Source organism: Hypomesus transpacificus, chromosome 21 (assembly GCF_021917145.1).
Source record: "Hypomesus transpacificus isolate Combined female chromosome 21, fHypTra1, whole genome shotgun sequence".
NCBI lineage: Eukaryota > Metazoa > Chordata > Actinopteri > Osmeriformes > Osmeridae > Hypomesus > Hypomesus transpacificus.
In genome coordinates, this window is record NC_061080.1 from 1,397,249 (window position 1) to 1,412,756 (window position 15,508).

At 41.4% G+C, this 15,508-nt stretch overlaps 1 protein-coding gene across 2 annotated transcripts; it reads right to left on the reverse strand.

Moving 5' to 3' along the window:
* Positions 1–7,851: 7,851 nt before the first annotated feature.
* zgc:174863 (uncharacterized protein LOC100136852 homolog) lies at positions 7,852–15,450 on the reverse strand. Of its 2 annotated transcripts, XM_047043587.1 has the most exons (8): positions 15,343–15,449; positions 12,786–12,859; positions 12,362–12,691; positions 11,744–12,049; positions 10,297–10,419; positions 9,879–9,911; positions 9,151–9,204; positions 7,852–8,916 (listed from the first exon to the last, which is right to left on the reverse strand). In XM_047043587.1, exons 2-7 carry the CDS (start codon positions 12,847–12,849, stop codon positions 9,158–9,160), a joined length of 903 nt encoding a protein of 300 aa, XP_046899543.1. In that variant the 5' UTR covers positions 12,850–12,859; positions 15,343–15,449; the 3' UTR covers positions 7,852–8,916; positions 9,151–9,157. The 2 variants fall into 2 exon arrangements, with proteins under 2 accessions (XP_046899543.1, XP_046899544.1); XM_047043588.1 differs by lacking the exon at positions 9,879–9,911 and having other exon boundaries at positions 15,343–15,450.
* Positions 15,451–15,508: the final 58 nt, after the last annotated feature.

The window sequence follows — 15,508 nt, forward strand, 5'->3', positions numbered from 1 at the left end:
GGGGAAGGGGGGGATGGGGGGAGTGTTAGTTCAACAGTGACGTCATCCGCCCCAAAACGCATCGCGGCACACTATTTATATCTGAACTCTGACACACTACGATGATGTCATTCTAGCAAGCGGCGTTCAGGCAGTACGTTGTTCGTTTTTTTTATTCTGACGAAGTCGAATTCTTAGCCACGGGCGGCAAGCCTAATCTGATAGGATCTGGGACCGGGACGAGAGGCAAATTGAGCATAATAAATCAGAAGTCACTTCCTCTTTGTGGGAAGCTGAAAATGAGGCCAGTGAGAAAGCAGTCTCGCATACTTTCAGGGAAGTTTCAGAGCAAATTCAGAGAACCTGACTTAAGTCTCTTCACAAATCCGTCAAAACTAAGCAGGGAGCTTTTGTGCAGTGCTCTTAATATGCGGAAACCAAAAGGTGAGAGATACTCGCTTTCAGGGGAGGATAAATCTATTCGCTGGAACGATGAGTTTAAGAGCAGGGAACAGGGGTAAAAACTTAAGCTGATACTCATCTGGAGCAAATGCTAATTTGGTATCTGTAGAGGGAGGGTTAGCACCAGAGGGTTTTACTGAATGCGGGCCAAACGCTGTATGATTCACACCCGGAGAATCTGGACGAGCTGTGAGGAACCATTGTTGCAGAGAAATAAAGAGAAGTATTGACTCTCCTCATCTGTTGGCTGACTATGGGGACCTGTCTCTGTGGGAGAGAAGGAGGATGAATGATAGCCTGCACGCTGTTAATAACCTTGTGTGAGGCCGTCTAATCCAAAGTCTAGAGACCCCTAGTGACATGTTCATGCTAGGACAATTGTGTTGCATTTCCAAAAGGAATGGAACTTGACATCCCATGTGTCATCTATGGGATTATAGGGGCAGGTCAGATGTAGTCCGACAGTGTCCCCCCAGCCGAACCCAGTCAGGGGGGGGCTCTGGGCACTATGATGTCAAATTCAGTTACTTCTTCCTATTGGCTGTGCTGAGTGTGTTCCCTCTGGTGTCTACTAAACCCTCACGTTCACCAACAAGACTTGACAATACCCTTTAAGAAAACACACAGATACTATGATGAGTGGAACAAGTCGTTGATAACACACAATTTAGGTTGGGCGCCATTTTCAACCACAGTAGAAACTGAATATGAAACTAAAGGAAATCAATTGTTGCGATAAGAGTCAAATAGACCCTACAATCTCTTATTCGACCTCTTCAAAAGTACGAAATATCCGTTTCAACTGAATTTCGAGAAACTTGCATTCCAAAAGCACCACTGTCCGCTCCAGAGTGCGACGTCAACATTGAATTGAGGTCACTATCAAAGTTGGAAAGGGTAACAAATTCAGAACTGCCTCGAGAGCGACGTGATTGGCCACAAAAGAGCCTATTCAGCGTGAGGACAAGACGTGTTTTAAAGCGACCACAGCATTAAGAGGAGAGTGCAGTGCAGTGTTGACTGGGTTTCCTCATGCGTGGGGAAAAGAGAGACATAAATGGGAGGGGGGGGGGGAGTGCGGTTCAGAGAAAGGGAGAGAGAAAGAGAGAAGGGGAGAGAGAGAGCTGAAGAGGGAAAGAGAGAGGAACATAAAGATAGTGAGAGAGACAGAGAGAGAGAGAAGCACTCTGGGCTTCATCTCATGCAGGGTTGTTACTCGAAAATACCCAGCATGCACCCCTCTAGTCTATTAGAGACCATGGGAGCCACCAAAAAAACGGACGTCCTTCTGCTTTGTGGACATTCCTAAAGGACAGAATATCGCTGGAGATGGAGTACAAGACAGCCATAGATCTTTTGCAATAACCTAGGGGCCTAACTAGATCTCTGTCGGGAGAGGAGGTCAAAGGTGTCTTCCCACCCCTAGTGCAGCACGCACATCCATATCTAACACACCTTTTAGGCACAAGTGACACTTCCCATTCCATTTTAAGACCCATTGCACTCAAAGGAGATAGTGAGGTAAGGAGAGAGAGGGAAGGAGAGAGAGAGAGGCTGACAAACAGTGACAACTCCTGAGAAGGACGACCCTGTAGACAGACGCAGCCACAAGGAGGTGGGAAAGACCAAAAGGCCATCTCCCTAATGGGTCATGAGACATGACTGAACTTGCAAGAGGTATGTGGCTGGGTGTGTGTGTGTGTGTGTGTGTGTATGAGACTGTGTGTGTGATACTGTGTGTGTGTGTGTGTGTGGGGGGGGGGGGTTGTTGGTGTGTGTTTGTGGGATGGTGTGGCCGTGTCAGCGTATGCCTGTGAGTAGGCTAAAGTGATTATTGAGAAATGATTGGGCTTTTGGATGATTATCAAGCCTGTATCCCAAACACTAATGAGGAGTAAGAGGCCTCAGCTTGTGTCCAATTCAGAATGTCCTGTGATCCACCGTGCTCCCTCGCCCAGGGAGAGGGGGCTGGAGCAGGGAGAGCAGATGGGTTCTGGGCCATGCCAGGGGTGGTCATATGCACACACACACACACACACGTACATGCGTGCAAAACGCATCCGAGGGCGCATATGTACGGAAATATACACACACACACAAACACACTTTAGCACAAGCATACACACACCCACACAAACTGTGTGTACGGTGTGTATTAATAGATCTAGCCTGGGGGTGCCAGCACATCCACATAGAGGATAGAAGGGACAGACGATAATGCATAACGAGATTGCCCTTAATGGATACAAAAACTTGGGGCTTTCCCCAAGGACACTACACACTTGCACAATTAAGTTTAGATTTAAAAAAGGAAACTAATTTACAGAATAAACTGATTTTAAGAGACCTTTCTACGCCAGTACAAATTAATTATTGTATCTAGTTCTATAGGTATATTTAACGTAAGAGAAACATGTGGAGAAAGGTTGATAATAGTCATGGAGAGTAGCCTAATAGGAAGAAAGCACCAAATACGCCGATACATATCAAGTGAGGATATCAAAATTTAAAATAAAAAACTATAAAAAATAAAACCGTTAATGTTTTTTAATAATAATAATACGGACATACCTGAATTTGCCGTCTTCTTCATGCTCAGTCAGTGATGATTAGCTAGAGACCTGGACAAATTATTGAAGTTTGAAAAAGATCCCTTCTCCGATATGTCTGTTGAGATAATACTGGCTCCCGATGCGTCTCCTCAGTTGGTGAGTCCGTGCGCTTGTGCGTTGCCGCTCGATGGACCACACACTTACTACAAGTATTTTAGGTCGTGTCTCTTGATATATTGCTAGGAGCCTGATGTACACTTCGTGGGAACGCTTCAAAAGATACCACACGAGCGTGTACAGGGAATCTCGAGCGCACGAGTGAAAGGGGCGACGTTAGCGCCTTTTACGCACGTCCCATTAGATATTTAGCGTGCTGTATTCCTTGCATGAACTCCCCCCCCCCCCCCCCCCCCCCCTTCCCAATGCGTATTCACACGGTGACAGTTAAAGTGGGTTTTTATTTGAACATAAGGCATCATTGATGAGCACTGACATGTGAAGCACGCACGTTAAATGGGTTGCCAGTAGCCTGCATGCTCGTTCTTAACACCGAACTTGACAGCTTGAAGCTAATTGTTTTATGCATTATGAATTCCCTTTATTTCCAACAAAGAGATCGCTCTTAAATAGACATGCTCGCCAGCCAACATGCACTGTTCTGGACACTTATTCTGAGCACATTGATCTGTCCAGTAAGAGAATAAACATCCCATAAATGTATTGTTTGCAGTGGGACATTGCAATAGGCCACTTGTGAAGAGCTGAAGCCATCTCGGTACCAACAATGAAGCAAAGATCACATAGCTACAAAGTAACTTAATGTAACTTAAATGTCACAATGGGTTACAACAAACAAGACTTCGTTAATTGAGTCATGACCTACACATGCTACCTTCCTTTACGAACCTTCTCGCCGCTGGCCCATTACAGTAATGCAGCTGCACCTGCAACTGGCTTATTAAGGTCATGACTGAGTCTCTGCTGCGCCCTATTGGTCATAACGGTCATTATTATGAAGACCACTACAACCGCACTTATGTGTTGTGTGGCAGTGGCGCTTGTCTAACATCTAACACTTGGTTATGTAAAAAAACACAAAAACAGCAATGGCAGATTCTTCCAAAACATTGAGAACCATTGAAAAATGTATATTCTTCACAAATTGTCACTGTATAGAAAAATCCATGCTGCAGACTTACCAATGGGATACCAAATCTGAAATGCAATACCATCAAGATCCACAATGGTCTTTGCTTCAAGCCAAGGAGTGAAGGGTGGGGCCTTGGCCAGCCCACCTATTCCAGAAAGCCTTGCATCTTTGTGCGTCAGGGCGTGGCCTGTAGCACCACCTATGGGTAATGGTGGGCCATTTGTGGTGTGGTAGTTACTCATTGTCTATACCAGGGGTGGCATTCCTGTTTGGTTGCTTTGTTGGTAAATTATAATATATTATATTGTATATGGTATGATAAATATTGAATGCATATTTAGTAATACTCACAGTTCATTATTAGACAGACAGATAAGATAGAGAGATAGGGATTGACAGATTAGAGAGAGAGAGAGCAATAGACAGAGAGAGAGAGAGAGACAGAGAGAGAGAGAGAGAGAGAGAGAGAGAGAGAGAGAGAGAGACAGAGAGAGTGAGAGAGAGAGAGCTAGAGAGAGAGAGCGAGAGATTGAGAGAGATATGGTTTCCTTTGTCAAATTAGCATGTGGACCATTAGAATCAACCAAACATGGTCCACTAAACCAATCACCATGACGATGGTACCCATTTACGGCCACATGTATAAGAATTAGTACATGCATGCAATCATGACATCATACAAGGACTCCAGGATTTAATCATAAACAGCAAGTCAAGGTACTTAGAAAAAGGTATGACTCAAAATGTATGGCTACCATTATGTTGCTTTTCTTCTTACAGAAACCTGCATCTTGAATTTAGCACACCAAAAAATGATCAAACAAATCTTGACTGTTGTATAAACATTTTTTTAATCTTTAATTTGAAAGAGAGTGCCTTCTTGCAAGGCCGTAGCCATGGAGTCTACATTGGGGGGGACGAATATATATTTTTTATGATAGTTTCGGACAGTGTGCGTGGTTGCCTGTCGTAGCGTAGCACATTTATAATTTTATATCAACATATTGGAGGGAACATTTTGACCAGATTTGAATATTGGGGGGGGGGGATGTGTCCCCCCCAATATGTATTATGATTACGGCCTTGCCTTCTTGTACATTGCAGCTCACTAAAGAGAGCATGAACAATTTGTTTTGGAGATGTTTGTGTGTTTTTGGAAATAAATGATGCTGGCTTGTGTGCCACTTCCCCCTCACTGACCGAGCGGTAGAGCCTAACTGGTCTACATGTATATTTAATGCTGCTCATGTCATTAGCACCTTTATTTCAAGCTGTGCACATATGCCCACTTCCCCCTCCCAAATACGTACAGATATGGAAGTGTGCAAGCAAGCGGATCCTTTCTAAATCTGACACTGCTATGCCAGTTGAACAAGTTGTGTCTGAGATTCTTGCAAATACATTCTGCACCTACTAAATTGTTTTGCACTGTGGGTGTTTGTGTGCTGCACTATCCTTATAGAATTGTTTAAATTTAGTTGCGATGATATTCATGCACTGTGTCTGGTAAAATACAAACAGTTCCTTGGCTAAAATACTGTTAAATTGTGCACATCTGGGGATGTTAATTATCTGCTTTACTAAATGCACTGTTTGTGTGCTGCTTTGGATAAAACATTTGCTAAATTAATCAAATGGAAATGCATAGTAGAGTGCAACTTCCAAGTCTACTGAAATACAAATATTGTCAGAATTATTGGTGTTTATTTTGGTGAAGAATATTGGGGAAGAAAAAAATATTTGGACAATTCAGCTTTATGATGGAAACTTTATTGACCAGAGACAGTAACAAAAGACATCTAGCACTTGCTGCACAGCCAATCAACCAAGCTTATAAACAGTAGAACAAGGCACTCTTATCCAGAGCGACTTACAGTAAGTACAGGGACATTCCCCCCGAGGCAAGTAGGGTGAAGTGCCTTTCCCAAGGACACAACGTCATTTGTCACGGTGAAAATCGAACCGGCAACCTTCTGATTAATAGCCTGATTCCATAACCGCTCAACCATCTGACCCATCATATTCTATAGAATTTTTTTTAAAGAAAGCTTCATAGCCACAAGAGGATTTACTCTTTATGGTGGTAAAGCTTAAGGTGAAAGAGAGGGATTGTGCGGCGCAAAGTGGAAGACCGCAGTTTTACATTGATCATATCATTCATTTAGAAAATGACTCAGGGATAAATCCGCTTGGTGTCATACTGTGGGAATGATGTGCACTGCAGTCATTGTTCATCCTTTGGTTTCCAAGTTGGAGTTTTTAACATTGTCTGCTCCTCATGATTTTCTATTGTTTGACTTATATTCGCCAGATACATTATTGCTAGCAAAGGTTATAAACGTTTTATTAAATATTTGTTGGTATCACATATACTACTATGTTATACGATGATTTTATTATCATCACTATTATTATTATTATATGTACCATTGGATGAAGTAATTACACATTTTCCTAAATAGATTTTTCATGAACACATAATGCATTCCATCCATCTGAGCAAGCCAATACCATTCAATATTACTAAAAAGGCTTGACTATCCACACAACTTTGACCAATCGAGCAACCTGTAGTAGGTTCCAAAGACACAAATGAAAGACAGTTGGTAGAAAGATCATACTGACCCGTGCTGACAGAGACACAGAGCAACAGAAGACACCACTACAGTGACATGGCCATTTTACTACAGTCTGTGAGGCTGGGGTCTGACTGTGGCATTTAAAGGAAAGACAGACATGGTCACTGTAGCTGGGTGTGGCCATATGTATGAATATGCTTTAATAATGCAGATTCATCAAGTGTCAATTTAACGGAGCACCTACTTAATTTTACTTTATTGTAAATGAAGGAAAATTATGTAATTGTTCAATTGCGATAATCAGAGGGATTCTTTTTTTTTTTACCAAATGGTTTAAACTAATATTTACAAAAGGAAATGTAAGGTAAATATGAAATCAGATAACATGAACTAGGTAGACTATGAATTTTAAATGGGACATTTAGTTTCAATTAAAATAATCAAGTCCAAGTCAAAAAAAAAAAGAAAATAGTTGTTTAGTTCAACTGAGTTTTGAGTCTAGGACTGAAATTCCTATCCGAATGCTTTATATTCTTGTGGTAAAGGTTTAGTCTTTGAGAAATAAAGTCTAACAACTGTGCTCAGACTGAGTAATGCTGGGGACACACTATACGATTTTTTAAATCTTATAAGATTTTCAAACTGTGAGAGACCACAAACATGAGGACAAAAAATCCTCGATTTAGCCGTTTTGCTCCTACAGTGTGTGGTCACTCTTAACACACCTCACACCAAGGGAACATCTGATAAAATATGCGGAACCATCAAGATAATCGGGACATATGTTACCTAGGATTGTCGGAAGGGCCTAAATCGGCCCGATTATCCTGTGGTGTCCCCCCAGCATAAGGAGATCTGTCAAGTTCTGTGTTAAGATAGAAGATAAGAAAGCAATATAATGTAAAGTGGAAGAGGAGGGGAACCAGAAAGCAGGTCAAGTAACAATACTGTCAATTCTCATTCTTAATCTCTGACTAATTCACTTGACATGTGATGAGTGCCTTATGTGAGTTTATAATATTTACATACATTTTTATGTATACTCTTTGCTTACGGTTAAATAGTAAAAGGTGAAGCTCATCAAGAACAGAATGAAGTAGAAATAATCAAATAACGACTAATCAAGGGATATATTTATATTATTTTATTAATAATCATTCTTTGCAGCCACGCTTTGTAAAATAATTACATTTACAATGTGAAAAAAACATTAATTTATAAGCAATAAAATGCCATCTTGTCATCAGATTATTGTTTGCAAATATTAAACATGTTGTGTTCTTGGGCAAGGCACTTCACCCTACTTGCCTCGGGGGGAATGTCCCTGTACCTACTGTAAGTCGCTCTGGATAAGAGCGTCTGCTAAATGACTAAATGTAAATGTAAATAAAAACTGGAGTTACTCCTTGTCTTGACTCATGTTGATTAAAAAACATGGGGAGGACGCCACCTACTGGACAGTTTTGCTGTTTTTGGTATTTAGCCTCGGTATGCACCATTTTTCTTTTCACCTCACCGCCGAACTATGAAAGACTTCTACTTTACTTTTTTTTGTGCTTCACCTATTATGTCATGGTGATAGGGTTGTAGCTGGAAGGGCAAAACCTTCTTAAAACGCGAGCTGATAAGGTGTAATTATCCACTACACCTGATTTAGGCATACTGACAATGTGGTACAGACACATAATTCCTGTTATCAATGTAAAGTACAGAGGGAAGACTGGCCATCACGTTGTGAAAGTTATTCCAATCAATGTAAAGATTTAATTAATATACATGTTTGTAATTGACATTTAATGTATCCATGAGGGGAAATCCAATGCATCAATAATACAAAAATAAAAAATCATCACACATTAATGGTACAAAACATGGACACAACAGATTGATAACAATGTAGAATGAAGAGCTGAGTCTATTAGAAAAGTTGGTTGTTTGTGTTGCTGCAGTGGATATAAGCCACACAGTGAAGGAACAGAAACTGGCGTTCTGTGAACTATATTCCCAGCAGCAGTTTCCTCTTAAACTGACAGAAGTGAAAAACGATCATGCTCAGCCAGTGTAACATTCCTATATACAAATACATGATGTTTGCAGCTACATTAGATCACAGTGGGACAGCAGTTCTGATTACAATGACTGACTTTACATTTACAGTGCAACATAAAAGTAGATCTTTGTTCCGTTCCTCATTCTTCAGCCATTCACGAATAATTGAAATCCAAAGTGAGTGAGAGAGAGAGAGAGAGAGAGAGAGAGAGAGAGAGAGAGAGAGAGAGAGAGCGAGAGAGAGAGAGAGAATACCGTTATATCAAGCTCTATAAAATGCATCAAGAAACAGACTGACTTTAGTCTGATGAAAGATGAAATGATCAGTCTCTCTTCAGGGTAAATAGCACATGGTAAACATGACATCAATCGTCAGTACCTGGAGCCTAAGGGACCACATCTTCTTCTGTTGTCACTGTATGGTGTCCGTCACCTACAATGAGACAAAATATCAATTGACAATACTGATGAGTTTGTGAAACTGTCCCACACAGGATGCCAACACCTCTGAAGGATTGAACTGTGTTAGTGCAGACACTGACGAGATCAGCTGTTTGAGAAGAGGTCCCTGAGCCATTTATGCTCAGGTACCACAGTGAGTGTACCACAGTGAGTGTACCACAGTTAGTGTACCACAGTTAGTGTACCTCAGTGAGTGTACCTCAGTGAGTGTACCACAGTGAGTGTACCTCAGTGAGTGCAGACACTGACGAGATCAGCTGTTTGAGAAGAGGTCCCTGAGCCATTTATGCTTATGCCCACAGTATAGTTAGGAGCTGGATTGAATAAATAGGGATTTGAGAGCAGGTTTGAGGTTGAGGAGAGAACAGATGGGGAAGGTCAGTGGTCTTGGTTCCACTTTCACTATTTCAAGTGGCTATTTCAAATGATATAACTGAAAACAGGGGATAAAGGATGAGGGCTTTTCAAACAAGTCTTCCTGTGTGTGATTTTGAAGTGGTTTTAATTTTTCTAATGCAAATGTGTGTTGTCATTTGTGAAATGGTCTGTGGAACAAGAGCCTAAGAAAAACCAAAGAAGTAGAAGTGTAATAGTAAGAAAAGTCATAAATGTTTTTAACACTATTAGAATATTCAAAGAGCATACTCATTAAGGGTGCTGCGGAGGGCCGACGAGCCTCTGTCAGAAAAAACAACAGACCTATTATAATCCATTTTTTTAACTGAGACCAAAAAAATCTAAGTTTATAGAATCTATGTGAAAGTTTATGTGAAATCACATGACAGATACATGTGAGCTAAAGTTGTTATGAAACTAGTTGTGCTGGTAATTCCCCACTGCTCAGCCATATGGCAGACTACCAAAAATGAAGTGGCTGACTGCCAACATAGCGTTGGTCAACCAGTTTAACAACCTCCTGCTGTGCTGAACTTTGAACATAAGCTTTCAAGTAAATCATAACCAGTCAAGCTTAAATTGTGGTTTGTGTAAGAAGTAACCAACGTTAATTTACTGTCTCCTATCTGGATCTGCAGGGTTAAGTAGGACTACTGACTGTACTTACTCTGAGAGCGTCTTCTACATATCAGGAGTGCAAACAGCAGTCCGGCGATCAGTGATCCAATGATCACGAGCGGTGCTACGTATCTGGCATGAACGTCTCCCGAGTTCCGATTATCTCTGCCACCTGCAAAATCAGACGTAATCGGTTTAATTATTATATTCTTTTAAAGATGTTGTTCCTATCACATCAGTAAGTGAATTACATTCAGTTATCATCCGTGATTGTAGGTATCATGTCACTATCAGCTTAGCTGTGGTGCTGCATACAAAAGAACACAACATCATTACAGAACTCGGCAGCAAATTGCCCTTTGATTTACAACCCTTCATGTTTTGACCTTGTGAAAGTCCATCCTCGCTCAAGGAAACAGCGGAGTTAGTTAGGAGAATATGGTTATAATATCATTCATGACGTCATTCTAGTTTGGTAACCTTTCCTCCAAAGGTAAAACGTGAACCTGCTCTAGAAGCAGTAAGTCTATGTTGTACCTTAATAAGAGGAACAATAACAGCCCAGGCAATGAGACTAAAAGCAGAAGTGGCTGACAGGTTTTTGATAGTCAGACAACGTAGCAAATACCAAAGCAGGTAAACAGATTCCACATCCTGGTTTGATAAACCACAGACTGTATTCATCACTATCACCTGTCATGATAAGAAAATGTATTCACTTTTCTTTTTTTCTTTTTTTTTTTATCAGATGAGATGTTAAACTGAAACTAGGTTTGCTCAATACTTACAATGACACAAATATGCAATAACTCAACATGCAGTCGTGCAAATCTGCAGGAGTCAGACTGGTCTTGATGCACAGTTAACGACCATTTAAAGACTCAAAGAAGTTTCAGGTCAAGGAAAGGACATTTTGGAAAGGACATCTTAAAAGAGATTAGCCTACATTGCATTTGTTTTAGTCTGCTGATGCCTGGTGAGCACTGGCAGATTGCAGTCCTAAAGCCAGCTCAGCAGATAAAACAACTCAGATTGACTACCAAGAGGGAAACAACAAGATTCTCAATCAACATGCCTTTGGTTTAATCTGAACCTTCATACCAGAAAGCATGCCAAGACATGATGAAGGTTTTTAGCTAGTCCTATCTCAGTCAGATCTTAAGTCAGGATGTTGACGAAGATCTGCAGTCCGATACAATATGATTTTGTTGCCATAACTAAGACCAAGACAGAACTGGTTGTCTCTGTATTTCCTACTGCAACAGTGCTACGCTAACTTTTATTGGGTCGAGATTGTACTGTTATTTGCATGACCTGAAAGAAGACAACACAATGATTACATGTGATTATGCCAATCACACTGGCAGTAAAACTGAAATGTTGGTAGACGTTATTGACAGTAGCTGGGTAGAGGCTCAGCATAAGGACAGTCTGCAGAAACAGTAGTGCACTTAAAAGAACCAGCAACAGTACCCAGAAATAAATAGATAACTTACTCATACTCATTAACTGTAGATTGAGACTGGCTTTTCCTTCCTGAACACCTCTGGCGTTGAACACCAAACATGTGTAATTAGATGAAGGGGCCTTCAAAACCAAACGACTGGAGAGGTTGAACAGTCCATTTTCGTTCTTACTGCTGACCAGCTCTGAGTTTTGAGTCCAGTTTGTACCAAATTCATCAAACCACTGAATATAACCTTTTTGGTCTCCCCCCGTTGCGTTACAGAACAGGGTGACATCCGTGTTGTCCTTGATGTTCTGGCCCTGGATGGAGTTCATGGTCGGGGTTTGATATTTAGCTACAAAGAAACCAACAAATACAGACATAAAACATCTGTTCTATGAAGCACTCATCACAAACATGGGGTCACTTTACTATCTGCTTATGCCATATTGGAACATCAACAAATGATTGACCTCCATCTACAATCAAACACAGTAAACCATTTTGGAATAACACCTAATACTGAAACCAAAAGGTAACAAATTGAAAATAACCTTAATCTAAAAAACCCTGAACATGCAATAAGTAAACAATTCTGATTTCAGCAATACTTTACATGTCAAAGATCTCCAATGTTTAAGAATAGTGAAGGTTTTAGGATTCTCACCTGTGACACTGAGGTCGGTTTTGGCTGTTTGATGCCCAATGGTTGTGTACACCATGCATTCATACTCTCCTATGTCAGACATCTTGGTGTTTGTCAACAACAGGCTTGCGTTCAAATTTACTTTCCAGTCTGGATCAGCAAATTGAAAGCCATCTATATTGTGTGTTAAATCTCCGTCATGGACCATCAATAATTTTGTATCCCCTTTCTTCCATGTAACATGTTTGATAGTGACATTTTCCTTCCCATTTGTTTTGGCTATGCACTTCATCAGTGACCTCTGGCCATAAACTCCATGGTTTTCAATAGGGCAATCCAGAGAGAGGAATGCTGGAATCGTATTTCACAACACAATTAAGAGAGGTTCAACTGTATTAAGGGAACAAGATTACACCTATGAGGAATAGTGACAATCGACAGTTACCTTTGTCAGAATTGGAAGAAGAAATCAAGCAAGTCAACAGCAAGCAGTAGACAACTGAAGCCATGATCTCATTCCTGTGAGATTAAATAAAAATGACAAGTTTATTACAAGATAAAACAAAATCAGAATCAGAATCAGAATTGGTGTTTATTTGCCATGAAAGTTTTCACAGACAAGGAATTTGCTTTTGCAGGAGAGCCTACCTAGGCTGCCATTTTCGGCGCCAACAAGAAAAGTTACAGCATAACATGAGGAGAGAGGAGGAGAGAAAAAGGCAACCCCCAGACAATGCTCCTAGAGGAGTACAGTATGGGAACAGGCAAAAACCTCATCACATAAGCCCAACATTTACACAGACACTTGCAACGGGGAGTGGGGGGGGTAAACAAGCAGCATCTGGACCTGCAGCCATGGTAGGCGCTGGACACAGACCCACCAGCCACCCAGGGGAACAAGCAGTCGAAGGCGTTGGATGGGGGTGGGGGGGTGGTGGTATCTGTAGTAGGTGAAAGTTAGTGTGTGAGTAGGTCTGGGTTGGCGCCCTCGACCTCGAAATCATGAACAAATCTACAGAACACAGAAAGCTATGGCTTTAAATGATGGTGCATTAATTATGTCAATTCAACGCCGGCCCTGCATGAAGTCGAACACACATTTTAGCTGTGTTCGACTTCATGCAGCGCTGGCGGCACCGACAGCCGGCTGCACCGACAGCCGGCTGCCTTGAAGCTGAGAATGCCATTGGCTGCTTCAAGTCAGCCGGGCAGCAGGCGGCTGCAGGCGACGCCGGCGCTGCATGAAGTCAAACGCACCTTTTGTTTATTAGCACAAGCTCGGATCATGTGACTTCCCCATGACAGAGTGGTCACCATGAGTAAAGAACATGTCTTTGTTATACTGGCTAGACAGTTCAAATATAGTGACCACAAAACATGCCCTTAAACAGCACAAACTTCACTAATGACGCACCTTGGAAATGGCACACAGGTGATTCAGTGGTAACTCATTGTTTTGTACTATTCTCTGCATCTTGCTCTTTCCAGAGGTTAAACAGAGCACATTCCAATATCTATATTGTCAGAGGCCCACTGCGTGACCTCTTGACCACGGCAAGGGACAGTCTCGCATGTACAAAAACTCTGCACAGTACCGGTCCTAGCAAATTTGGTGCCCTAGGCAAGATTTATGACCAGCAACCCCCACCCCCGCAAATCGGGGTGCCGCCCCCCAACCACAACATGGACATATGACATGGCGCGGTTAACTCCCTCTGCTGGTTGTGCAGGAGGGTTAATTAATGGAGGCACTTGGGAAAATGCCGCCCCCCTCTTCATGCCGACCTGGGCGGCTATGTCGCCTATAGGAAGAACCGGCCCTGACCGCATATCAATAAATAAATCATAAATAAATAAACTAAAAATATTTATGAGAGAGACAGCTGCAACACTGTGTGGGTTCTGTAGCCAAACTCTAGGTCTGTTGTGAATAACCATTTCATATGAAACTGTCTGGTTCAGAAGTCATGGCAATGGCATTTAGAAAAGAGACTTTCCATTACTAAACTGATAAACAAATAACAAATTTGAATGCATCATCTGGTATGACTCTTTCATCAGATAGTCACTTTTTCATGTTGTTGATGAAGTTTTGCAAAGAAAAGCAATGCAATAACATTACAACATAGGCTACTACTCACTATAAATGCAACCGCAAAGTCAGAGAATTGAATGAAAGCATTTGAGATAGCATAAGGTCCAAGGGCATAACCATGGTTTAGACATTGGGGGGGTCCAAATGAATAGGCTACCCTTCCCCATATTTTGACATGACAACGCAGAACGACGCAAGGTGGATTCAAACGAAACCACACAAGCGTACAAATAGGAGGGGGGATTCAAACACTTATGTTTTTCTTAACAAACAGAAATAAATTGAAAATAAATAAGACATAACAAGAGACTGATCCATTTACAGGGTTCATAAAAGGAGAACATATATATAACATATTTTCTGCTGTATATTGGGGGGGGGGGGGGGGGGGGCAGATAGGTATTTTCTCAATATTGGGGGGGACACGACCCCTCCACAGAATGCGTGGTTATGCCCTTATTAAGGAAAGCATGCAGAAAATGTTTGCATTCATGCAATGTAGACTGTCAAGTAGAAAAGTAGACTCAAATCGTGTCCCCAAACAGAATATCTGCCTACGTGTTGATTCGTTTTATTAGTGACCAGTTTCGCACATCGGAGCTTGGGCAAATTGGTCACATTGCTGAAACGTATTTATTTTCGCTACCAATGGTATGAGTTGTGTATTAATCTCACTGCTTTTGATAAAACTTGACGACCCTGTGCTAACACCAAGAACATAATAATCAATACTACCCTAAATATAAAACATATACATTATTAGTTATATAAATGACAAAGGCCTATCGTATACGATTGCCACCTTCATCGGGAAGTAGGCTAATATCAGCAAGTCAGAAGTGGAAAGTTCACTGACAAAAGTGGGTTCAAGGAAAACAAACGGTGAGATTGAATACAAATAACTTACAAGCAGTAGACTTCAGCTCTTCGGGTGGATTGCTGTAACCACTCGGCGTCCTTGCTAATTAATTTATACGCCGTGGCACTTTCTGTTTCGTTTTGAGTAACTCCCAAGCGCATTGGCCCAGTTGTTTCAACATGCCACACATCCTTAGATTACGGCTCTCAGTGTG